The sequence below is a fragment of the Syngnathus floridae genome, chromosome 10 (assembly GCF_059516105.1).
Source record: "Syngnathus floridae isolate MCC-2025c chromosome 10, RoL_Sflo_1.0, whole genome shotgun sequence".
Classification (NCBI taxonomy): Eukaryota; Metazoa; Chordata; class Actinopteri; order Syngnathiformes; family Syngnathidae; genus Syngnathus; species Syngnathus floridae.
The window spans coordinates 615363-635521 of record NC_142422.1 but is presented as its reverse complement, the minus strand read 5'-3'; the positions used below and the strand labels follow the sequence as shown (position 1 = coordinate 635521).

The 20159-nt window shown below is 46.2% G+C and overlaps 3 protein-coding genes across 18 annotated transcripts in view; 1 reads left to right on the top strand and 2 right to left on the bottom strand.

Annotated features, from left to right (window-relative positions):
* Positions 1-176: 176 nt before the first annotated feature.
* LOC148391523 (uncharacterized) lies at positions 177-8798 on the bottom strand. 12 transcript variants are annotated; one of them, XM_088387957.1, is made up of 13 exons: positions 8651-8798; positions 8251-8549; positions 8060-8173; positions 3974-4027; positions 2699-3748; positions 2450-2536; positions 2304-2387; positions 2196-2233; positions 1943-2038; positions 1698-1860; positions 1537-1607; positions 1366-1470; positions 177-1155 (listed from the first exon to the last, which is right to left on the bottom strand). In XM_088387957.1, exons 3-13 carry the CDS (start codon positions 8073-8075, stop codon positions 901-903), a joined length of 2019 nt encoding a protein of 672 aa, XP_088244083.1. In that variant the 5' UTR covers positions 8076-8173; positions 8251-8549; positions 8651-8798; the 3' UTR covers positions 177-900. The 12 variants fall into 12 exon arrangements, with proteins under 12 accessions (XP_088244083.1, XP_088244084.1, XP_088244087.1 ...); XM_088387958.1 differs by adding an exon at positions 5405-5568 and having other exon boundaries at positions 8251-8712; XM_088387961.1 differs by having other exon boundaries at positions 2699-2911; positions 3623-3748; positions 8251-8712.
* LOC148391522 (uncharacterized) lies at positions 6575-8868 on the top strand. The gene is made up of 8 exons (XM_088387976.1): positions 6575-6846; positions 7170-7293; positions 7453-7534; positions 7653-7837; positions 7902-7965; positions 8053-8170; positions 8281-8517; positions 8646-8868. The coding sequence occupies exons 2-8, from the start codon at positions 7210-7212 to the stop codon at positions 8701-8703; spliced, it is 828 nt and encodes a 275-aa protein (XP_088244102.1). The 5' UTR covers positions 6575-6846; positions 7170-7209; the 3' UTR covers positions 8704-8868.
* Positions 8858-20159, bottom strand: part of zc3h12aa (zinc finger CCCH-type containing 12Aa) — a 155398-nt gene continuing 144096 nt past the window's right edge. For all 5 annotated transcript variants that reach the window (XM_088387972.1, XM_088387971.1, XM_088387969.1 and 2 more), the window contains 6 exons: positions 12651-12753; positions 11833-12191; positions 11592-11731; positions 10483-10717; positions 10298-10404; positions 8858-9722 (listed from right to left, as the gene is read on the bottom strand). In XM_088387972.1, coding sequence (XP_088244098.1) covers positions 8965-9722; positions 10298-10404; positions 10483-10717; positions 11592-11731; positions 11833-12152 — 1560 coding nt within the window. In that variant the 5' untranslated portion in view covers positions 12153-12191; positions 12651-12753 and the 3' untranslated portion in view covers positions 8858-8964. The remainder of the gene's footprint in view (positions 9723-10297; positions 10405-10482; positions 10718-11591; positions 11732-11832; positions 12192-12650; positions 12754-20159) is intronic.

The window sequence follows — 20159 nt, the reverse complement described above, 5'->3', positions numbered from 1 at the left end:
CACACACGATGCTCAAAGTAAATGATCGAGTTGCACTCTGTTTTTTGCGTGAAAGAAGACATGTCTGTAACGTTCATAAGGAAAACAGCACCCTCTAGTGGATGATTTACCCCATTTCCGAAGTGCCGCTCAAGCATCGTTTAACTTCATCATTTCCAATCAATATTCCCCAGGCAGATGGTTGATAAGATTTATTTCCAAATAGAAATTTCCATATTTTATACAACACAAAACTCTTGACTTGATTTTCAAATTTACACGAAAACGACACGTTATCTCAACTAAGACATTCACAAGGAAATTTAAAACAGCAATAAGAACAACACAAAAGTAACTAAACAAATGCCTCTGCGAAAACATTGCAACGGCTTTCCACCACACTTTGTAACCGTTCCCTGCTGGTGTTGCATAAAGTGCATAATCATATGAAATATATTGTCACAGCTACATCATTCTTGCCATGGCTTTAGAAACGATAGAAATCAAGAGAAAGCATTTTAGTGGGGGGAAAAACAACAAGGGCAAGACATGCCTGCACAATGAGGAACAAAATCTACAAAATGGTTATTTTTGAAACCTGAATAAATGTAACTATCTTTTTTTGACTCTCTCGATGATGCAGGTATTGCGTGTCTGACTTATTCAAACCTCCATTTGTAAGGCACATTTCTATTCCCCAAAATATAAAATGTCATTGGAAGCGCTTCAGGTTGCATTTTCCTCACCAAATGTAACGTGTTGTCTTTTCAATACTTAGGTCGAATTGTGCAGAACCTTCAAATGTGCCCCCGGGCGTTGGGGAGAAAAACTTACAAGTGCGTGTGTTTAAATGTCACCAAACATCTTGTAAACTACAACCACACATCAGCAACATAGACTAGGGGCATCTAGTTTGCATCCTCACAACAGGAGGCCCAAAGCCAGCAGGAGGCACATCGCGGTCGTGGTCCATCCCGAGCGTAGACGAGCGCCCGCGGCATCGGAGGAAACGTGGTTAAGCGTCCCGTTGAGCCACAGGCAGGACACGGCGCTGGCGTCGCAGCACTCCAGGTGGCAGGGAGGCGACGTGGCGCCCTGGCACGGCGTCTGGTCCGAGCAGGTGGTGGTGCAGCCCGCTGTCCACTGCGTGTTGGAGTTGACCGTTTGCTTGCTCAACTGGAGAAAGAATGGCATAGAAGTGAAGAATTAATACGGAACACATCGTGAAACCCGACTTTGGCGCTCTGGCTCAAACGATGAAAGTATGACTTTGGCGCCATCTTCTGGAATCCTGCTGTTACTGTCAGGTTGAGTATCCAATGTTTTCATTTCTGAACTGAACCTAAGCTGGCTTCACCCTCCTCGTGTTCCCGTTGAGGTTCTCACCTGGCATTGCAGCTGTGTGGAGGAGCATGTCTCCAGTGTGTTGCTGAAGCTGGTGTAGCAGGTAGCGCCGGTGCAAGTCCCTTTCTGGCATTTGTTTCCCCGAGACTACAAGAGAGGAGCAAAGTTTGGCCGGTGATCAGCTTGGGCTAGGCTGTGTCTTTTTGTCCTTACTTGAGTTGTCGTAGCTCGACCGGTAGGGGCCGCGGTCATCGCCGTGGTGACGGATGCGCTGGTCAGAGCAACTGCTTGGCAAAAACAAAGGAAAGAAACAATTCGATTCGGTTGAACATTTAAAAGAACAAACGCAAGCGCCAGCTCGACGCGTCTCGTACCCATGGACGTGGTCGTCATCATCAGGGATGCAAAGGTGTCGGAAAGGCAGCCGGTGCTGTTGCAGCAGGCGACGGCGCAGTTGACGTCAGTGGCGTTGGCGCAGCCACGATCGCAGGGGGCGCTGCAGTTAGCCGTGTAGTACATCGCGTCCGTCTTCAACAACTGATTCATGGCAGAATATCAAATATAGGGTTCCCGTGAATTAAGAGTGGAAGCATGCAAATGATGAGGTTTCCGTGCCTACCTGACACCATTCCCCGCTGGCACACTGCGTAGCATTTTCACTGGCGTACATTGCGTTGCATTCGGAGCAGTTACACGAAAATACCGGGCAGTATATCTGCATTCCAGAGACAAATAAAGATGGAAATAAAGAGGTGAGCTAGCCGGCTATCCTTCACGCTTACTAGCGAGCAAGCTATCTTTCTAATTTATTAGCTAGCCATAGTTTACGAGTTAGCTAGCAAAATCGAAAGACTGATAAGTGTTGGACTTGCCATGTCCATGGTTGTCACTGTCATATTGGCCATGCTCCCTGTAAAGCAGAATGGCGGCCGTTAACACTGGAAAATGGAAACGTCACAAACCTGTCGAACAAAGCCTACCAGTGGAGGTGGACATCATCATCATGGTGGGGTTCCCAGAGCCAGTGTTTGGACTCATGGTGGTGGCGCCGGACATGGGCATGGCTGTGGAGACGTGGAATTATTTACAGCCAAGAGTTGGTGTAAATTGGTCAACTCAAACTTACTGGTGGCCGTCTTGGTGGTGGACATCATCATGGAGCCACTGTTTGGACTCGCTGCCATGGTTGTGGTGGTGCTGGAAATGGGTGTAGCTGTGGAGGAAAAAGAAACATCAGTTGATCCTGTATTGGCTTTTTTCCCCCCCCCCCAACTGTTTTTTTTCTATATAAAAAAAATGTCCCTGTGTTCTGTAAGATGGCCAAGGGATTGTTTACATCAGGAAACAAAATGAATGACAATAAAATAAAACACACTGGTTGGCATGGGTGCTTTGCTGGTGGACATCATCGTCGTCGTCGTCGGTGTCCCGGAGCCGCTACTTGGACTTGAGGAGATGGACGTGGCTGTTGAGGAGGCAGAGGTGCTCCCTGTATTAGGAACACTAACTGAGCTCATGGAAGCCACGTGCGTAGGACCAGCAGCGCTTGTTCCGGACGACGATGCCAGCGTGCTGCCGGTTGCCGGGACTGCGGATAGAGGTGCGCTCCATGAGGTGATAGCTGCAGGCGAGGACGACCGTGACATGGTAGTGGCTGCTGTGGAGAAAAGTGCGCTCGAGGTGGTAGCTGCAGGTGAGGACGATGACACGGTAGTGGCTGCTGCGGATAAAGGCGCGCTCGATGAGGTGCTAGCTGCAGATGAGGAGGACAATGGCATGGTAGTGGCTGCAGCGGATGAAGGTGCTCTTGGTGAGGTGCTAGCAGTAGGGGAGGAGGACATTGGCATGGCAGTGGCTGCTGTGGATAAAAGTGAGCTTAAGGTGGTAGCTGCAGATGAGGAGGGCAATGACATGGTAGTGGCTGCAGCGGATAAAGGTGCGTTCGGTGAGGTGCTAGCTGCAGGGGAGGACGACGACCATGACATGGTAGTGGCTGCTGTGGAGAAAGGTGCGTTTGGTGAGGTGCTAGCTGCAGGTGAGGAGGACAATGACATGGTAGTGGCTGCTGTGGATAAAGGCGCACTTGGTGAGGTGCTAGCTCCAGGGGAGGAGGACAATGACATGGTAGTGGCTGCTGTGGATAAAGGCGCACTTGGTGAGGTGCTAGCTGCAGGGGAGGAGGACAATGACATGGTCGTGGCTGCTGTGGATAAAGGCGCGCTTGAGGGAGGCTGCGGAGAGGTCGTCATGGATGCTCCTGTGGAAGGCGAGGAGGCGGTGGCAGAGGGCATGCTTGTACCTATGGACGTGGAGGCGGCCGTACCGGAGACGGGCGAAGACGAAGTGGCGCCGGACGTGACTCCTGACATCGCGAGAAGAAGTAGACCGACTAAGACGAGACGTGGTGCTGAGACACCAATCGGGTCTGAAAAAACAAAACGGCATCCGTATGAACCAAAGAGACATCAGTGACATCAACATTTCCAAATCTTTTGTCTCCCTTTACGTGGGTAAAAAGATTGGCCATTTCTCCCCATGGAAATGCGATGCCGGCCGCTTATGTAACCCGACAAAACAAATCCAAAGAGGGAAAGGTCAAACGTCTCTCATTCCGTAAAAAGAGTGCGTGGTGAATAATCAAAGCTCATACCTGTGTACATTTGAAAAGTGGTTGCGGCCATTGGCACTGTGGCAGCAAGAAAGCCTGCAATCACAAAAAATCAAAGATCGGTAACAAATTGCCATAAAGATTCATTTGAATGGCTTTTCGTTTGCCAACGGCATCTGAGCAAATACATTTGTCATCCTCTCCATTACAATCCCACCGATTGTCTCGGCGAACGTGATCTCATAATTGTTTGCTTGGTAGCGATGGAGACAAAAGAAAGGACGGACGGGCGCTGAATTTGCTCAATTTGTCCTATCGGTTTACACAATATGAGTTCCACCTTTCTCGTCATATATTTGTTTGGGGATACAGATGCTATTATAACCATACACGCATCCGTATTTGCGCACGCTCGATCCGTGCGCGCAATTAAAATCTGTTTGTTCCTGGATCAGTCCCAATGGGAGGACTGGCTTAGGAGTGCCACTTGGTTTTTTTTTGTTTTGTTTTTTTCCCTCCTCCTCCTCCATCGCGGCGGCCTCCTCTGGGTTCCACACCCTGGAAACGCAATGACAACAGCGGCCCCGTTTCACGTGGCAACTGCACAAAGGCCATCAGGAACCTGTCATCGTTCGCCGCCGACCCAAGGCTTTCATCAGGTGACTACGTTGCCATGGTAACGCATGGGCGAGAAATCATTACAGGTGTTAACAGGAAAAAATAAATAAATAGGAAGTCGCATCCATAGCTTCAATGAACCGAATGGGACGTGATGAAAACGAATGGTACGAGAAATATTGCCAAATAATAAAAGACAAAATGACACTCAACAGATTTAAGAATAAGATCAAATAAAATAGCATCAACTAAAATAGAATAGCATAAAATTCAAACACAAATTGACCTAACGTTAACAGACAAAAGCAAAACCTCAAAAAAATGAAATAAAATAGGACATACATAGAAACATTTATAAATAAAAATAATATATAAATACTTTGTTAATCTCAATTGATTAACTATTATTAATAAAATAAACAAATACAAATAATGTATTACTTTCTTTGATCAACTATTCCGAATCATTTGTAATCATAATAAACCATAACAGATTTACATCCTAAATATTGAATTATATATATATATTTAATAAAATGATCATCGCATAAGGTGACAAATACGTAACTCAATTTTGTTTCGAGAACACACAAAAAGCTGTAACAAGTGCCGTACGTAATAAAAACTTTTTTCGATCGGTAAATAAAAAACAAAAATCACTTTCAAAGAGTTTGAGCATATGGAAAAAGTACTGGTGTGGTGATGGAGAGATTGCAAATCACGCCTGCCTGCCTGCCTGCCTGCCTGCCTGCCTGCCTGCCTGCCTGCCTGCCTGCATTGCGTGCTCATACACCAAATCCAGATTGGCAATAACAATAATGCTGATTGAAATTGTTTTATTGCGGGTGCTCTCACCTGCTGTGGCGTCGCTTGTGTCAGCTGCGGGTGAAGTGAATGAGCGCTTGTGCGAGACACTGCCACCTCCTCCCTCCCTCCCTCGCCTCTTCCACCAACCCCGAGGCCGCCTTCTCCCGGTTTCGCCACTTTTGGGAAGCGACGTAGGACAAGGACGCCTTCACCTGGGTAACATTACCATGGCAAGGTTGGGGGGGTTTTAAGAAATCATTCTGTCTCATATTTCTGATATTATTAAACAAATAAATGAATACAATCTGATTTCTTACACCCCACATTTAATGACTTCATTTAATTATCTCTACTTTCTAGCCCTTTGACAAAATAGGTTCTACTTTTTGACTTAAAAAATCACATCCAGGCAAAATACATGATTCTCACTTTTTGTTGACTAATTTGCATGTTAGCACAATGTTAGCAAAATTATGAAACATTTTTAGCGGAGTCAATTCTAGCGAGCTCTTCACTCTCTCAACTTTTTTTTTTTTTTAAAAAGTGAACAGAATCAATTCTTCAAGTCTTTTTGGTCACATTAGTCTCATTGGTCGCCAGACTACTTTTGCCACTTAGGTTAAAAAAAAAGAACAAGCACACCCCGCAGTCAAAGAAATAACTTGGTAGAGGAACCTACGGCTCTGATAGGTGATATTGGAATATGGGCCTTTGGTTTCGGTCAAACACAATGTGAAATCAGACCCCCCCCACTCCTCCTCCACGGATGCCCCCCCCCCCCCCCCCCCATACACAACAATTCTGCCTTTGTGACCAGCACAACATTGAATTCTTTGCCGGCGACACAAAAGACACTCGCAGCAATCATGTGACAGTTTTCCTCCATTGGAGTTGTACTTTTTGTTTTCAAAAAGATGTTTTGGAGCAGGTTTTTAGCCCAACAACATCTTTCATTTCTCCTCCGCCACGGGACAATGGGGCACTTCAAACACTAATGACCTGTTATCCGATCACATCGAAACTAAGCCATGATCCATTGTCCTATTTCAATGTTTAATTTGACCTGATTTACAATTCAGGTGGTGCTTGGACTCGTTCAACCACAGCGCACTTTCCCGCTTTGTGTCAGACTATTTCAGATGAGGACCAGAGACTGATTTTTTGTTTTTTTTTAACTGACAACTGAGCCAAGATGTATTTTGGAGAACAACAGCGCCTCTAGAGGCCTGTCTTGGTCACAACAGGGACAAGGCGTTTAAAGGCAAGGCTCAGCGGACCAAATTAAGCAACCCGCATACAAGCGGACTGTGCAACTCGGCGACTAAGAGGATTAGACGCCATTGACGTCGCCAGCGCGATGCGCGGCAACGGCTCAGCGTGCGCTACATTAGCGGAGGAAAGTTGCCACCCATCAAAATAAAAACGAAGAAAAGCTGGAGCTGCCGTGTCATGACCTTGTTCTGCTCTGATTTGCTTGGACTGGGGCAAAGGTTAGTGGGCAGCTTTGTCTCGGCACTTTTCCTGTTAGCTGTCAATTGCGATTAACCTGATGAGCGTATCTCTTCTGTGTATTGATACAGTAAAGCCAGAAAGAAATATCTAGAGCTTTTTTTTGACGCTAAGGGTAAGTCAATAAATGTTGATTGAGGCAGTAAAGCCAGAAAATTTCATCTAAAGCTTTTTGGCGGTAAGGGTAAATCAAACATGTCATAATATTATTATTTTAAGACATAAATGTTACTTTGGCCCCATCTTGTGGAAGCTCTTTCATTTGAATCCATTTCATTCCATTTGAATTTGTTTCACTCCTTAGTCATATCACCACCATGTGAGGTGAGGTGAGGTGAGGTGAGATGCTTCCTCATGATGGCAGCATGCTGTGGACCATCTTTTCATTGTCTTTTAAAGGAATACTGTGCACCTGCAGGTTTCTTTGGGTGAGACCTTTTCATCCAACATACAATGTTTCCAAACCTTTGAGCAAACAAGGCAAATATGTTACACGATAAAGTAAATAAATAAAATAATCACGGCATACCACCAAACCCACTACAATTTTTTTTTTTTAAATGATGCTGATGGGTTTAATGTTTCAGATTTGTCCTTACAATGCTATCCAGTTCCTGCCGAGGGAAAAACACACAGCAGAAAAAAGCTTTCCTCAAAAACTACCGGCGGGTAAGGTCATCGAAATCTGTTGACTAAACTTTGATGAAAGGGACATATTCCGTAAAATTGACTTTTACTTCAATGTCACGCCCGAATAAATCATTTGACTTGAAATTGTGATTGCCAGGTTGCGAAAACAAAATGGTCGCCACCATACCGGGCTGCCCGGACCGCACGGCAGAACTCCAAAAAAGGCTGAGCAAAACCGAACAGGACATCCTGTCGCTTAGAACCAGAATTGCGTGCGAAAGAGCATCATGGGAAAGGAAATTTGCGGAGCTGCAAAGAAAACAGGAGGCGCTTTGCAATCAGGTATTAAGATGGGTCAAACATTTTAAAAAATGTGTGTAAAAAACTCAATCTTTCATGTGCACAGATCATCTTTGAGGCGGAGCAAAAAGTGGATAACGGAGACATTTTAGGAGAGTACTCAAGCAAAGGCAAGTAACAAGAATCATTTACGGCTCAATTTTGGGGCAAAATGGGGCAGAGGTCACGCAGACGACTCACACATCCTTTCCAATTAGAGCTCACCCAGTCTCGCTGCCATGTTTCATCTGGTGGAAGCCCGCCGTCGTCGTCGTCGTCGTCCTTGTCACCCACACCGCGCTCCGCGTCAGCCTCGTCTTGCGCTTCAGCATCCAGGTACTGCTCATGACAATTCGGCATGTCGCCATTCGTTGTCTTATTTACTAAAAGGTATTGCGCCCGATTTTCCGTTTTACCTGAGCGGCAGTTCCGTTGTCTGTCCACAGTATTCGATCAGGACGCTGTCTGGGGCCACAGCGGGTCTTCGTACCGCACTCCCCCTTGGACCTGCGCTTGGGCCACCGGGTCCGAATCATGCTGCCTTCCGGCCGAATCAGCACGGGCACCATCCGTTTTCTGGGCCACCTGCAGGGGGAGTCAGAGCTCCATCTCGGGGTGGAGCTGCAGGCTCCCGACCACGGCGTGCGCGACGGCCACCACAAGGGACACTGCTACTTTGACTGGTGAGCTCGGGAGCAAGTCTTGTTCTGTAGGACTTCAAGAGACGTGAATATCGGAAGGTCATTCTCGATCAATATATATATATAATATTGATCATATCATATTTTTCTCTCTGTGTGTGTGTGTGCAGCAAACCTGGCTACGGTGCCTTTGTACCCTTTCACAAGCTCCTGATGGCCTGGGAATGAGGCCAGCGCTGACATGACGTTGACATGACAGCGTGAGGAAATGACAGCACTCAACTTGACACATTTATCCAAAACAATCATCAATGTAAAGTCCTCTGAGAGCCATAGTGAATGCATGAAGAAAAAAAAAATATGACGCTACAGTAAAACATGATAATGACTTAAGCAGGTTTATTTGAGGTTTTATTTGTTCTTACGATTGCACAGTGGGTCATGGGTTCCCCCCTTTCCCGGCCGGAAAAAAGAAGCTTCCAATCAATTTTAGAGGAACATGCCACTCAGAGTCTTCTGGTTGACGATCTCGGCGGCCAGTTTCTCGGCGTTTGTCACGTGCGGGAACATGTGCATCACTGTAGCCACCTGTTGAGGGCTGAAAATGGCCTGCAGTTTCTTGCAGAGTTCGAGTCTTTGGGGGTCCAAGTGCTGCTGGGTGCAGGCGGGGTGCTGCCGCTGCTGCTGCCTCAAGCAGGAGGAACCAAAGCTATGGTGCTGCGGGGAGCCCGGATCTTGGGGCAAGGCACAAAAGGGATCCGACCAGTAAGCCGAGGGTGCACCGTGGTTGTGCGCCGCGCCGGCCGGGAATGAGAACGGACCCGCAGAGTCCCAGTTTCCGTGGCACCCGCAGGACGGTCTGGGTTCAGCGCTTTCGAGCCTGTGCGGGTTTCTGAGGTAGACATCGGAGTGCTGACTTATGGAGGAGCCCAGGCCGGAGTCCAAGTACTCATGAGCGGAACTGGGTCCAAAAGACTCTTGGTGTCCAGAAGACAGAGCAAGACTTGGACCTTCCGAGTAGATCACTTTGTTTTTGCTAGCCTGAGCGGGGTGAGAAGACCACTGATGGTCCAACATGTTGAGATTGGGCGGATGGAGGTAGGGCATTGACCGTGGCGAGGGTATGTCCTCCTTCACGGGCGATAACTGGGCTTTTTCTCTCAGTTGGTCAGCCAAGGAGAGATAGGAGCGGTTGGCCCGCTCTGGATGGTAGTACTTACATTTCATGCCGTAAGTGCACTTTTTGTCTGAACGGAGCAAAAATAACAACAAAAGGTAGAATTGAAAGATCATTTGTCTTTGTTTGATGGATTGAAAGTTTCTCAATTTGTATTATTATAATGCTGTGCTTTTATTTTGAAGGTCTGACTTGACTGTTTGTCGGAAAGCTATCGCCCAATTGATCTGATTGTTGCTGTGCAGACAAGAATCATATAGGACTATGAGAAAATATTGGATTATATATATTTCATATATTGAATATTCATTTTTTAGGGAGTGTCAGTCAGGATTTGTTTTTTGTTTTTTTCCTGACAGGGCTCGGGCCCTGAAGGAAATTGCATTTTATCTCGACGTGACAGGACAAAGTGACCGTTAATGAAAACATTGTGAGATAAGGCCCTGAGCACTCGGCAATAGAATTCTTGTTTATTACTGTCCACAAAGGATGACTCACCTTTTAGGGCTCTGACCACTCACTAGTATTTGCAGAGGCCTGTACCTCGGTGAAAACTTGAGGGGGCTTAAACATGACCCCTGAAGCTGACCGACACCAAAAATGGGGAAGTTTTGTTTTGTCTACGAGACGAGTATCGGCTCTTACCATATGGACACAGTTGTCTCTTTTGTTCGGACGCTAGTGGCTTTGTACTGAGTAAGTTGTCAAGATTGGGACCGTGGCGGCCTAGAGGATCATCTGGAGGCATGAATCTGCTCCGCAAAAAAGATTGCCTCATCATCTTTGTCACATTCTCAGTCATGATGGAAGGGAAGCAGAGGAAAGCTTACTTGTCGTTGACAAAGGAGTACATGAGGAGCCTCTCCTGGATGCATCGCTTCCACTGGGGGTTTTCCGCCTGCAGGTCGCGGTAGGTGTCGTTGGACACGATCACGCCGTCCGACTCGTACGCCAACTTGACGACGTAGCGGTCGTCGTAGCACACCACCAACTTGCCGTCCACGCGGCGCGACGGGGTGAACACCACGCGTTTCTGCCTCTCCAGCTCCATCAGGATGTGTGGATCTGAAAAGCGGCGAGTAAAACAAAGGATTAAATAGAAATGAAGTCAAACAGGACCTGGGAACATATGTCATGGTGGCGTGACATGACGTAGGCTGGGTTCTATCATTTGCATCTGATTTGGACAGGGACGCCAAGACGCAGCCAAGTCGATTAAGCGTTGAGGTCAGCAGCAGCGAGGAACACGCGTACTTCCTGCTGCAGCTCTGCCAGAATTCAGAAAATGCTGAGGTATTTACTTCCTTGTTCACGCACACAGCCAAACAGAAAAAGCGCTCCACCCTGGATTTGGTGCTAGCAAAACACGACCAGCCTCGTATTGTACTCTAGCTGCTGCTATCAAATAGACGTAAAGACTTTACACAAAGACTGAGTGAGTGAGCGAGTGACTTGTTTGGGTACACGTGCAAATAAAAGTGACTCAATGGGAGCGTAATTTGTCTTATTGCACCATAAAGACGACCACAAATAAAGCATGAGAATCTTTTGCGGTGTTCAAATTGTTAAATGATAAGTTGTATTAGTCATTCTTGGCAGAAGATAAAGAATATGTGCGTGTGAGGCGTGCGATCGCATGCCTGACTGTATGAATTGATTACATTTCATACACTTCATTTAATAATTGATTTATATTCATTAATAATTACATTTAATAAAGTAATGAATACATAATAAATAAGAAGACTACCACTACTAATAATACATGAATTCATTCCATTTAATCTAACTGTATGAATTGAATTTCTGTATGTATGTAGACTTTTTCTTTTGATGTCAATCAATGTCATCAGTAGTGATCATCTACATAGGGGCAGGGGCGATCTAATTGGGGAAAAGCAGCTTCATTGGAATTACAGCATTTCTCCGGCGGCCTCACCCTTTATGGCGGCGTCGGGGCGGCTCTTCTCTTTCCGCCAAGATGGAACAAACACCGTAATGGCCGTGTGTCCTCTCTGCAGGAAGAAGTTGACTGCCAGTTGGATGCCTCGGCATGAGAACACTTCGCTGTTGCCGTGACTGTCGGGGGGGAGGGGAGAGGGCTCCCTATTTTTCTGCCCATCCACGCCTTGCGTTTTGCTGGTTCCTAAACTAAATAACACGATATGGCCGCTTCTTACCTCATGGCGACGTTGCTGCCGTCAATAACGATGGGCCTCAAGTCGGACTGCGCAGCCTTCTTGCCCTCGATTCTGACAGGTCTGGACCCTCCGCCCCGATCCTCCTTGACCTCTTCTCGGTGATCTTTGCCGGGTGCCACGCTGCGGATCCGAACCAGCTCCTCCAGCGTGGCGTTGGTGTCGGCGCAGTGGCCCAGCTTGGACAGCGCCGCGTCGACCTCTGCCGTGGAGTAACCCAGCTTGCGGAAGAAGTCCACTCGGAGCTGGAGCTCCAGACCCTCTCCGGGGCCTGAGCTCAAGCTGGAGATGGTCGGGTCCATCCCGGAGAGGAAGACGGCTTACATCTACCTCGGGATATCCTTCGATCAGGAAAAGTCACATTCTTATGATGTCACCGCCAGACTCAGATTCACAACTGTTTAGATCTCATTTGAGCGGAATGCCTGACAAGCTCTCGGCACACGCCCGACACGCCTCCGAGAAAGTGAACAATGTGCAAAAGACACAGTTGACCCTTTGCAGTTTTCAATTGCAGCCAGCCAGCAGTTTTCATATACAATAACGACAACATACTTAGAAGACAAAGGTGGGAGGGGGGAGGGGGGGTCTTGCAGCACAGCCCCAGGCTAGTTGCTCTTAGTTAAACATAAACCCCACAATGCGACAGGAAAACTCACTTTGTCCTCAACACGCTTGTCCCTCTGTCATACGTGATTAGAATTGATCAGCTATAAATGACTGCTGCGTTCAAGGTTTAAAAAAATAAATAAAAAAATACACTTTGATACCAGGGCAATTGAAAAAGCATTGAAACTTACCTTCAAAGTGTGATTGTTCCTCCTCCTCGCGTGTCCTTGTGGGACTGTGTCAAAGTACAGTAACGCTGGAGTGAACAGCAAGCTTCCTCCTCCCACTCGCAGGCTGAGGAACATTTGCATAAGATGAGTGAAAGGAACACAGTACTTGTGAAAGCTCCCTTCAATAACAAAAGTAAAATAGCAAATTTCAAATCAAACCAAAAATGCCATGTCCATGGCAATTACATGAAAATATTTTTTGAACTACACTTTTTTATTTTTTAATTGAAATAAGGCAGCTCATGTAAAAATGGCGTTTTTACTAACATTCTCTAATATACATACATTTGAACGAAATATTCAGTTATAATTTTTGTATTTGATTTGAATACAGATTTAAATCATTAAATGCATTTTTGGGAATTTTTCGGTCAAGCGGGCACAACGGCGACATGAGTGGCCTAATCAAAATAGCTCACCGGTGAGAGGACATTGTGATTTCCGAGGAATGTCTTTGAAGTGAAGTCGTGGGGAAATTTATCAAGATCAAGTCTTGGGTATTTAATGTTTATCTGTTTGCGACGGTCACGGTCACACAAAACACGCGTCGCTGAACACCAAAGCAAATCCAAACAAGCAGAGCAACTTTTCTTGATGGCTTTGATTAAACAAACTGGCAGGCGGTGATTGGTGTGTCGCAGAAGAGACAAACCAAAGCTCCACACACACACACACTCACGGAAAAAAAATGCCGGGTTGTAGTTGACAGATTTCCAGCAGATTGGGTAAAGAGAAAACCAAAAATTGTGCTATGCTAGATTACAGCCGCTAGATGTCAGCCTAGCACAATGCACAATATACGGGGAGCATTCAGAGGCCGTGCAAACAAACATCCCCAAATAATAATATATGGAATTGTCAAGCGGTAGTCCGACGCCTTGTTGTGGTCCACGGCGGTATTGCAGGCGGTCCGCGAAATCTGAAATAATTGTCATAAAATATGATGAAAGTAAAATTTGAATAAAATGAAAATAAAATCGATTTATTATCTAGATTTATTTTCCAGCTCATTTTGTGAATCATTTAGCCATCCAAATGATGTGAAACGTAGCCGGGATTCCCGAAATAGACACACGGGTGCAAATAAAGAGCCTGTATGGTTTGACACCTGTGCTCTCAGGTTTACCTTTTGTCCTTCAGGCTGTACTTTGGCAAGGCTGCTTAAAGGGCTGACACTTGATCAAACATTCATCTGAGAGCTTTTGGATGTGCTTGGCGGCTTTGTAGACAGACCCCCAGCCAGCCCGCCCGCCCGCCATCTCCCTCCCTTTCATGGAGTGCCCGGCCGGGTCAGCTGTCTGTCACAAATATTCATTTGCCTACCTATGATTGGGCAAAGTAAAGAGAAGGCGGTGGCGGCGGCGGCGGCCTTTTAAATGGGAGCAATCCATCTTCACGCCGGCCGTGTCCGAGTGATTCCAATTTAGCCGCTCTTTTGGATCCAAAAAGGAAATCAAGCGGCGCGGGTCCACCCTTTGAGCAGCCGGCCGCCGTGACAAAAACTGTCAGCGACAAGCGCGTCGGCGAATATCCCGCACATTCATCTTGTTCCGTTATTGCTTCAGACGCGGCGCGGCGTCCGACGTAGACGAGCGAGCAAAGGCCCGGCGGAAAGGACGGAAGGGATGAAAGAAAAGAGTCGAGGGGGCTGGCAGGGATGACAATGTGCTTTGATTAGCGGGCAATTCTTTGGTTTTCCCGCCTTGGCGATTATGGTTTTGAAAACAAAACCACTCATCACAGCCGGTTGCGCGTGGTTTAAAGAGCGGCCCAACACGTCTGGAACCTGCCGGGGCGGGGCGGGGCGCTCCAACCATGTCGTGATTAATTACTCCTGTCAGACCAGGTCATTCAGGTCTACTCGCTCGTCTGCATATGACTCATGCTCAACAAAAGGCAACTCCTCTGCCGGCTGCCTTTAAATAAACACAAAGCCGGCGTGGCGTGACGTGGCGTGGCGCGGCGCTCGCTCAGGTCGGGCCTGGCGCACGACGGCCGTTCACGCTCAAGTGGCCCAACCCGGGTCGGCCGGGCGACGCTCCAAGGTGTTCATTACTATTGATGGCAGAAGGCACAACAAGAAATGATGGCCCGAGTGTTCAAAAGCCAGCTTCTCTCCGCCAGCTGTTGCTGCGTCTTATTGAGAGGGAGGGGAGGGGGTGAGTGGGGGGGGTGTCATGATTAATGCACTCTCTACCGGGAAAGAAACCTAGAGTGTCTTCACAAGCGCTCTGCTCATCTCACCTGTGATTGGTTCTCACTATAAACCTCGGCCGGAGCGGCGCCGGGAAAAAAACGCCATCAGAATTGAAAATCAGAATGATCTCACCTTGCGTGTGTGTGAGCGTGTGTTTGTGTGTGTAAACACAGAATGGGCTTGTTGGTTTTATATCTGTTCAGTCAGTCGATAAGTTGCAGCCTACTTGAAGGGGCCTATTGTTGGAATATTTGAAGGAAGGTTAATAGCAGTCAATTTGTTTTTCGTTTGGCATGATTTCTTCCCTCTGGGTTTGTGTTTCTGGCCAACTCTTGTGTTTCGTCTCTTTGCAAACACCGTCCGTCAACTTGCTGAATTTTGGGGATAGCGCTCAATCATATCCACCAGGGCTTTTTGAAGATCTTGTTCCAAAAGCCTCGCTAGAAGACTTTATAGTTTCCAAACAAACAAAACTAAAAAACAATTCTGGGGCTGTGTACGATTTTCTATTTGAATTTGTTTTCAACTTATTTGGGATTTTATTTTTATTTACGATGAATGTTTGCTTTAATTTTCATGAACACAAATCATTTCTCTGTATTTCCATTTTTTTTTTTTAATTGGAATTTATTTTTTTCCAAATAGATTGATCTGAGGTGGACCGGCATCCCGAAACAAATGGTGTTTGATCCGAGAGGTCCCCGTCTAACATAATTCTTCCTCATTACCACCCACAATTTCTAATCTTGCTCTCAGCCTTGTTTACCTGAAATGCAATTTCAAGTTCAGCATGAAAATAATTGCGGCGCGAAGCAAATCACGTCGCTTTTGTTTCCCCCGCTGCGACAAGTTGGCATGCTATAGAATTTCTGGATAATTGCAAAAATGCAAATGTCAAAGTCCGCTTTCTACTCATAACATAGCAAGAAAAGACAGAGTCGCGGCGGCGGCGGCGGCGGCGGCGGCGTCTTCCTTCCTTCCCATCGACGACTTCATGGAGACGACGACACTCAGGAAGTCGTAAGTGAACGAGGCAACGTTTCAATTACGGCGGAACACGGAAAGGGCATCTCGGCGACGAGATTGAGATGTCATTGCGACAATGTCCAATTAAAACGCTGAGAAAGCTTTCATTATTCTTTTTATTAGAAGCGGCCGTGGCGAGAAAGACGTGCGCTCGTACGCGCGCGGCAGCCGGTTAAAGGTGAGAAGCTCTCAGCCGTGAAATGACTACAGCGCACATAAAATGCATTTATATTTCCCCACGGCCGTCATTATTATTTTTTTTACAATTATTTGAGTGTGAACATGCGCGCAGTGTGATGTTCGGATCCCGTGAAGACGTGCCAAAAATATTCCTGTACTTATAGAATGCTGCAAATAATGATTCCATGTTTATTAAGTTTCGGATCATAAAAAGCGACTAGAGTGCTCTTAAAAAAGATGGACCGTTATCGTGGATGTCATTTATTTCTATTATTTTGATCTATTTGTATTATTTTAAAATTGCAGTTTTTATTATTTTCTCATGTTGCTTTATTTGTACTTATTTAGATTATTTCATCATTATGATTTGATTTTGACTTCAGATTTTTCAACTTTAAATATGATCCTTTTCAACAAGTTGTAGCAAAGAAAGACAAGTGCACTTGGCGGTTGCCATGGCGATGCCAGCTGTTAACTGAACTCTAATAAGCTGATTGCTTTACCACAATATCTGCTCTACTCCAACCTTTCTTCTTCTGCACCCGTAAAGCTGCGAGACTCTGCCGTGACATAAATTGTTCATTCATCAAACAGTTTGAAAATACAGCAAGTTCAAATGTCCCCATTTCACTTTCCCAACAGGTTAACATGCTGTCTGTCTGTCTGTCTGTCGCTCATCATCAAGCTTGTGCGTGCCAAACGGAGGTTTACCTCCTTCCTACCTCCCTCCCTCCATCACTTTGCCACAAACATGGAGGGAATCAAATGCAACATTGTGTTTGTGGAAAGAAACTGATGTAAACTTTTTTTGGGCTGTAACTTTCCTCAAGTCAGGCAACACTGCTCAAAGCAGTCAATAGCTGACAACGGAATTCCAAATGTTATTGGCATGGCAAACTCATGCAAAAAGAAAAGAGGCAGGCGGGCGGGCGGGCGGGGTTGACCCGCACCAAACTCGCTGTCTCTTGACCGCACTGATGGAATGCAGAAATGCCAGTGGAGGTTTCTGACCCCGTACATAAATCGATGAACAAATACAGGAGCGACGGACGGACAGATGGACGGACAGCGTGAGCGTTCTGCGAGTTACCCGCTGAGCCACGCTGGGGAATTCAGCTCAAGTGCTTTGCAATGCTGAAGAAGAAGAAGAAGAAGAAAAAAAAAAAGCACTCCCACTCCATCAGCCGCCTCGCCTCGCCTCGCCTCGCCTCCTCCAGCTACGACAATGGACCTCATTATCTGGTATGGATGAGATCTGCATCTGTGCAACATCTTGCCCAAATATGAAAAATGCCACTTCATTTCTTTTAAGGTCCTTTTTAACATAAATGTCACATTTATGGTACACTGTCAGAAACAAATTTGAACAGGGTACAAAACAGGAACTTTATAGGCAGCAGTTGTTGACACAATTTTGGGCCATTTCTTTTTCATGTTTGTGAGTCCAGTAATGCATTTCCTCAATTCCGTCATTTTTCTGACATGATTGACGACTCCGTTTTGGGGTTAGGGCCATAAATTCAGCGCTGATGCTATTTATCGACTGGACAAAAAAACAATAACAAAGTCATTTATTTGGCTACAAAGTCAGATGAGGACAAGCACTACGGAAAATAGACAGCCACTGACTCCGACCCATCGTTACACGCACCATAAAGGACTCCTAAGTATCCGTCCTCGTTCGGACACGCGAGCTGAAACGATGACGTTCACGGTTGTCTCTTGAATAGTGACTTTGAATAGAGCGAGACTGCCGCTGCGTACAAAGCGAGAGAGATGAGCGAGAGAGAGAGAGAGAAAAGTGCAAGGGCCAAATGCGAGAGTCACAATGTCGCCAAACGCCAGGCTGATTTCACGCTTGACGGCACGCACACAAAAAGACTTCCACGCAGTACTACCCCGCTGCCGCCGGGAGCCGCTATGTGCTCAGGTAAAACGGACGCCAGAAAAAAAATTCTATACAAAATCAGCGAGGATTTTGGAGAGAAAATGAGAGCGGGCTGGGTTGCTTGTTCAGAGGGGAAATGACACAGGGAAGATGAGTGTGGACCTTTTGGGGAGGGCAGATTGATCGGAGCAAATTAACCAAACAAAAGACAGATGGACGGACGGCCGGCCGGCCGTACATGCCATGGAAGCAAAGGGAATGGATGACAACAAATGAGATCGGAGGCCATGCAGGCCTTTTCTCTCTCCATTTTTTGTATGGAAAAACATGGAGAAAGCTAAGTGTCCCAATAACGGAAGGACAGCCCGGCCCGCTTGATATAATCCTCTGGGAGGCGACGACGGACGGACGGACGGGATGGATTCGTCAGTCAGTCCTGTCTGCTCATCCATCTTTTAGCGGATATTCTCCACAAAGATGCCCCCTCGTCCCCAACTCCTCCATAGTCTTTTCAAATTCTTTCATTATTTCTGTTCTTCAACGTCAGTCCCTGGAGCCCCGGAACAGAAGGAGCGATACATTCAAGATAAATGGATGATCCCAGAGGATTCTTTACCAAGTTTTTTTTGGAAGTAAAATTTCAAGACGGATTCATTATAGCTCATTTTTCGCTGTCAGTTACTTTTAACGTGAAGTGAAAGTTGAACGTTTGGTTCGCATTGTCAATGGTTTCGTCACCGGTAAAAATTCCTCATGTGGCATATTAGCCTAGCAGCGGACGAAATAACATGCTAACACTTCAGGGAAAAATAAGTTGTATCAATTTAGTGTCTTAAAACATCGCCCTACGTAAGCTAGCATATTAGCCTAGCAGCTAACGTGCTGACATGAGTCATAAATATCAAGTATGTCAACTATTTGAACACAAATCATGACTGTGTAAAGTAAAACAGTTTAAACGTTAAAACGGAACTGAGCAACCTAGCATCAGAATGCTCACTGCAGCAAATCTCTAAAATCTCCCAAACAGAAGAGAGTATTTTAGTGTTTAACATTTTATTTTCCAAGAAGTAAGGATTGAAGTGACATTCAGAGACAAGGCATAGAGAAGCCAATTCATTCCACCTGAAATTATTTCCTCCTAAATTGTACCCATTAATGTCTCCAGACTCGGCTGTGAGATGTCACTTTTTTTTTTTTTTTTAGCTTCCCTCCCTCGGGCAAAAAGGAGTGACTTTTCACGTTTTTGCTTAAAGGTCAAAAAGTCATTTAAGTGTTCCTAAATGAACTTTCCATGTGTTCCAATATCCGTATCGCATCCTGGCTGATTAACTCGTGTATTTTGATTTACTTTTAATCTTTGCTAAATTTGGATGCTCCACATTTGGCAGGATCTGACACTTAGGTGGAACTTGAACGCACCACTGAAACAAAGTTTGTTCCTGCAGAACTTGGGCGAGAGTTAAATGAAAACCTGCTGGGATGTTGTTGAGCTCTTGCTCCCCCCACAGGTTTTTATAGAGTCATCTTTGGAGATGATTCAAGACTGAGATGCAGATGGACTTTGTGTCCCCTCATTAAACATGCACAAAAGCAATCCCTTGGCGGCATTTTTGCCGCTGGCGAAGGGATCCCATCGACCAGCTGGAGATGCAAATAGTCGCTCGTGTCGGACATTGTATTTCCGCGGCAATCACGCCCGTCCGTCCGTCTGTCCCTCCTCGACCCTGGCTTTTCTGTCTCGCATCCAAACGCCAGTCCCTCTTTTTGCACAGCACGCATTCACGGGTAAAAGAACGGGATCTGGGTGTCATGACAACGGGAAACGTCAAAATCCAATTAAACGGAACTTCCTCCCACTCCACCAGAGCGATTTATAATGTACTGCAATCGCTGTGTGCGAAAAAATTATTCTGGATGGTGTTATTCACAAGACTCATATGCAAGATAAGAAAGGTTTTGATTTTTTTTCCAATCAATAAAATTGCAAAATGAACATACATGCTTCTTGTAAGCCATGTAGTCATTTGACTGCGGTAAATCAAAAGAGCTGCTTTAATCCACAACGGCTGTGACCACTCCCACAAAGGCGCAAGCCTCCCTCTCCCAAATTGGCTGGCCTGCGCTCGTCTGCAAAAAGACCAACGTTGGGTTGAACCCGAGGTCCACCACACCAGGC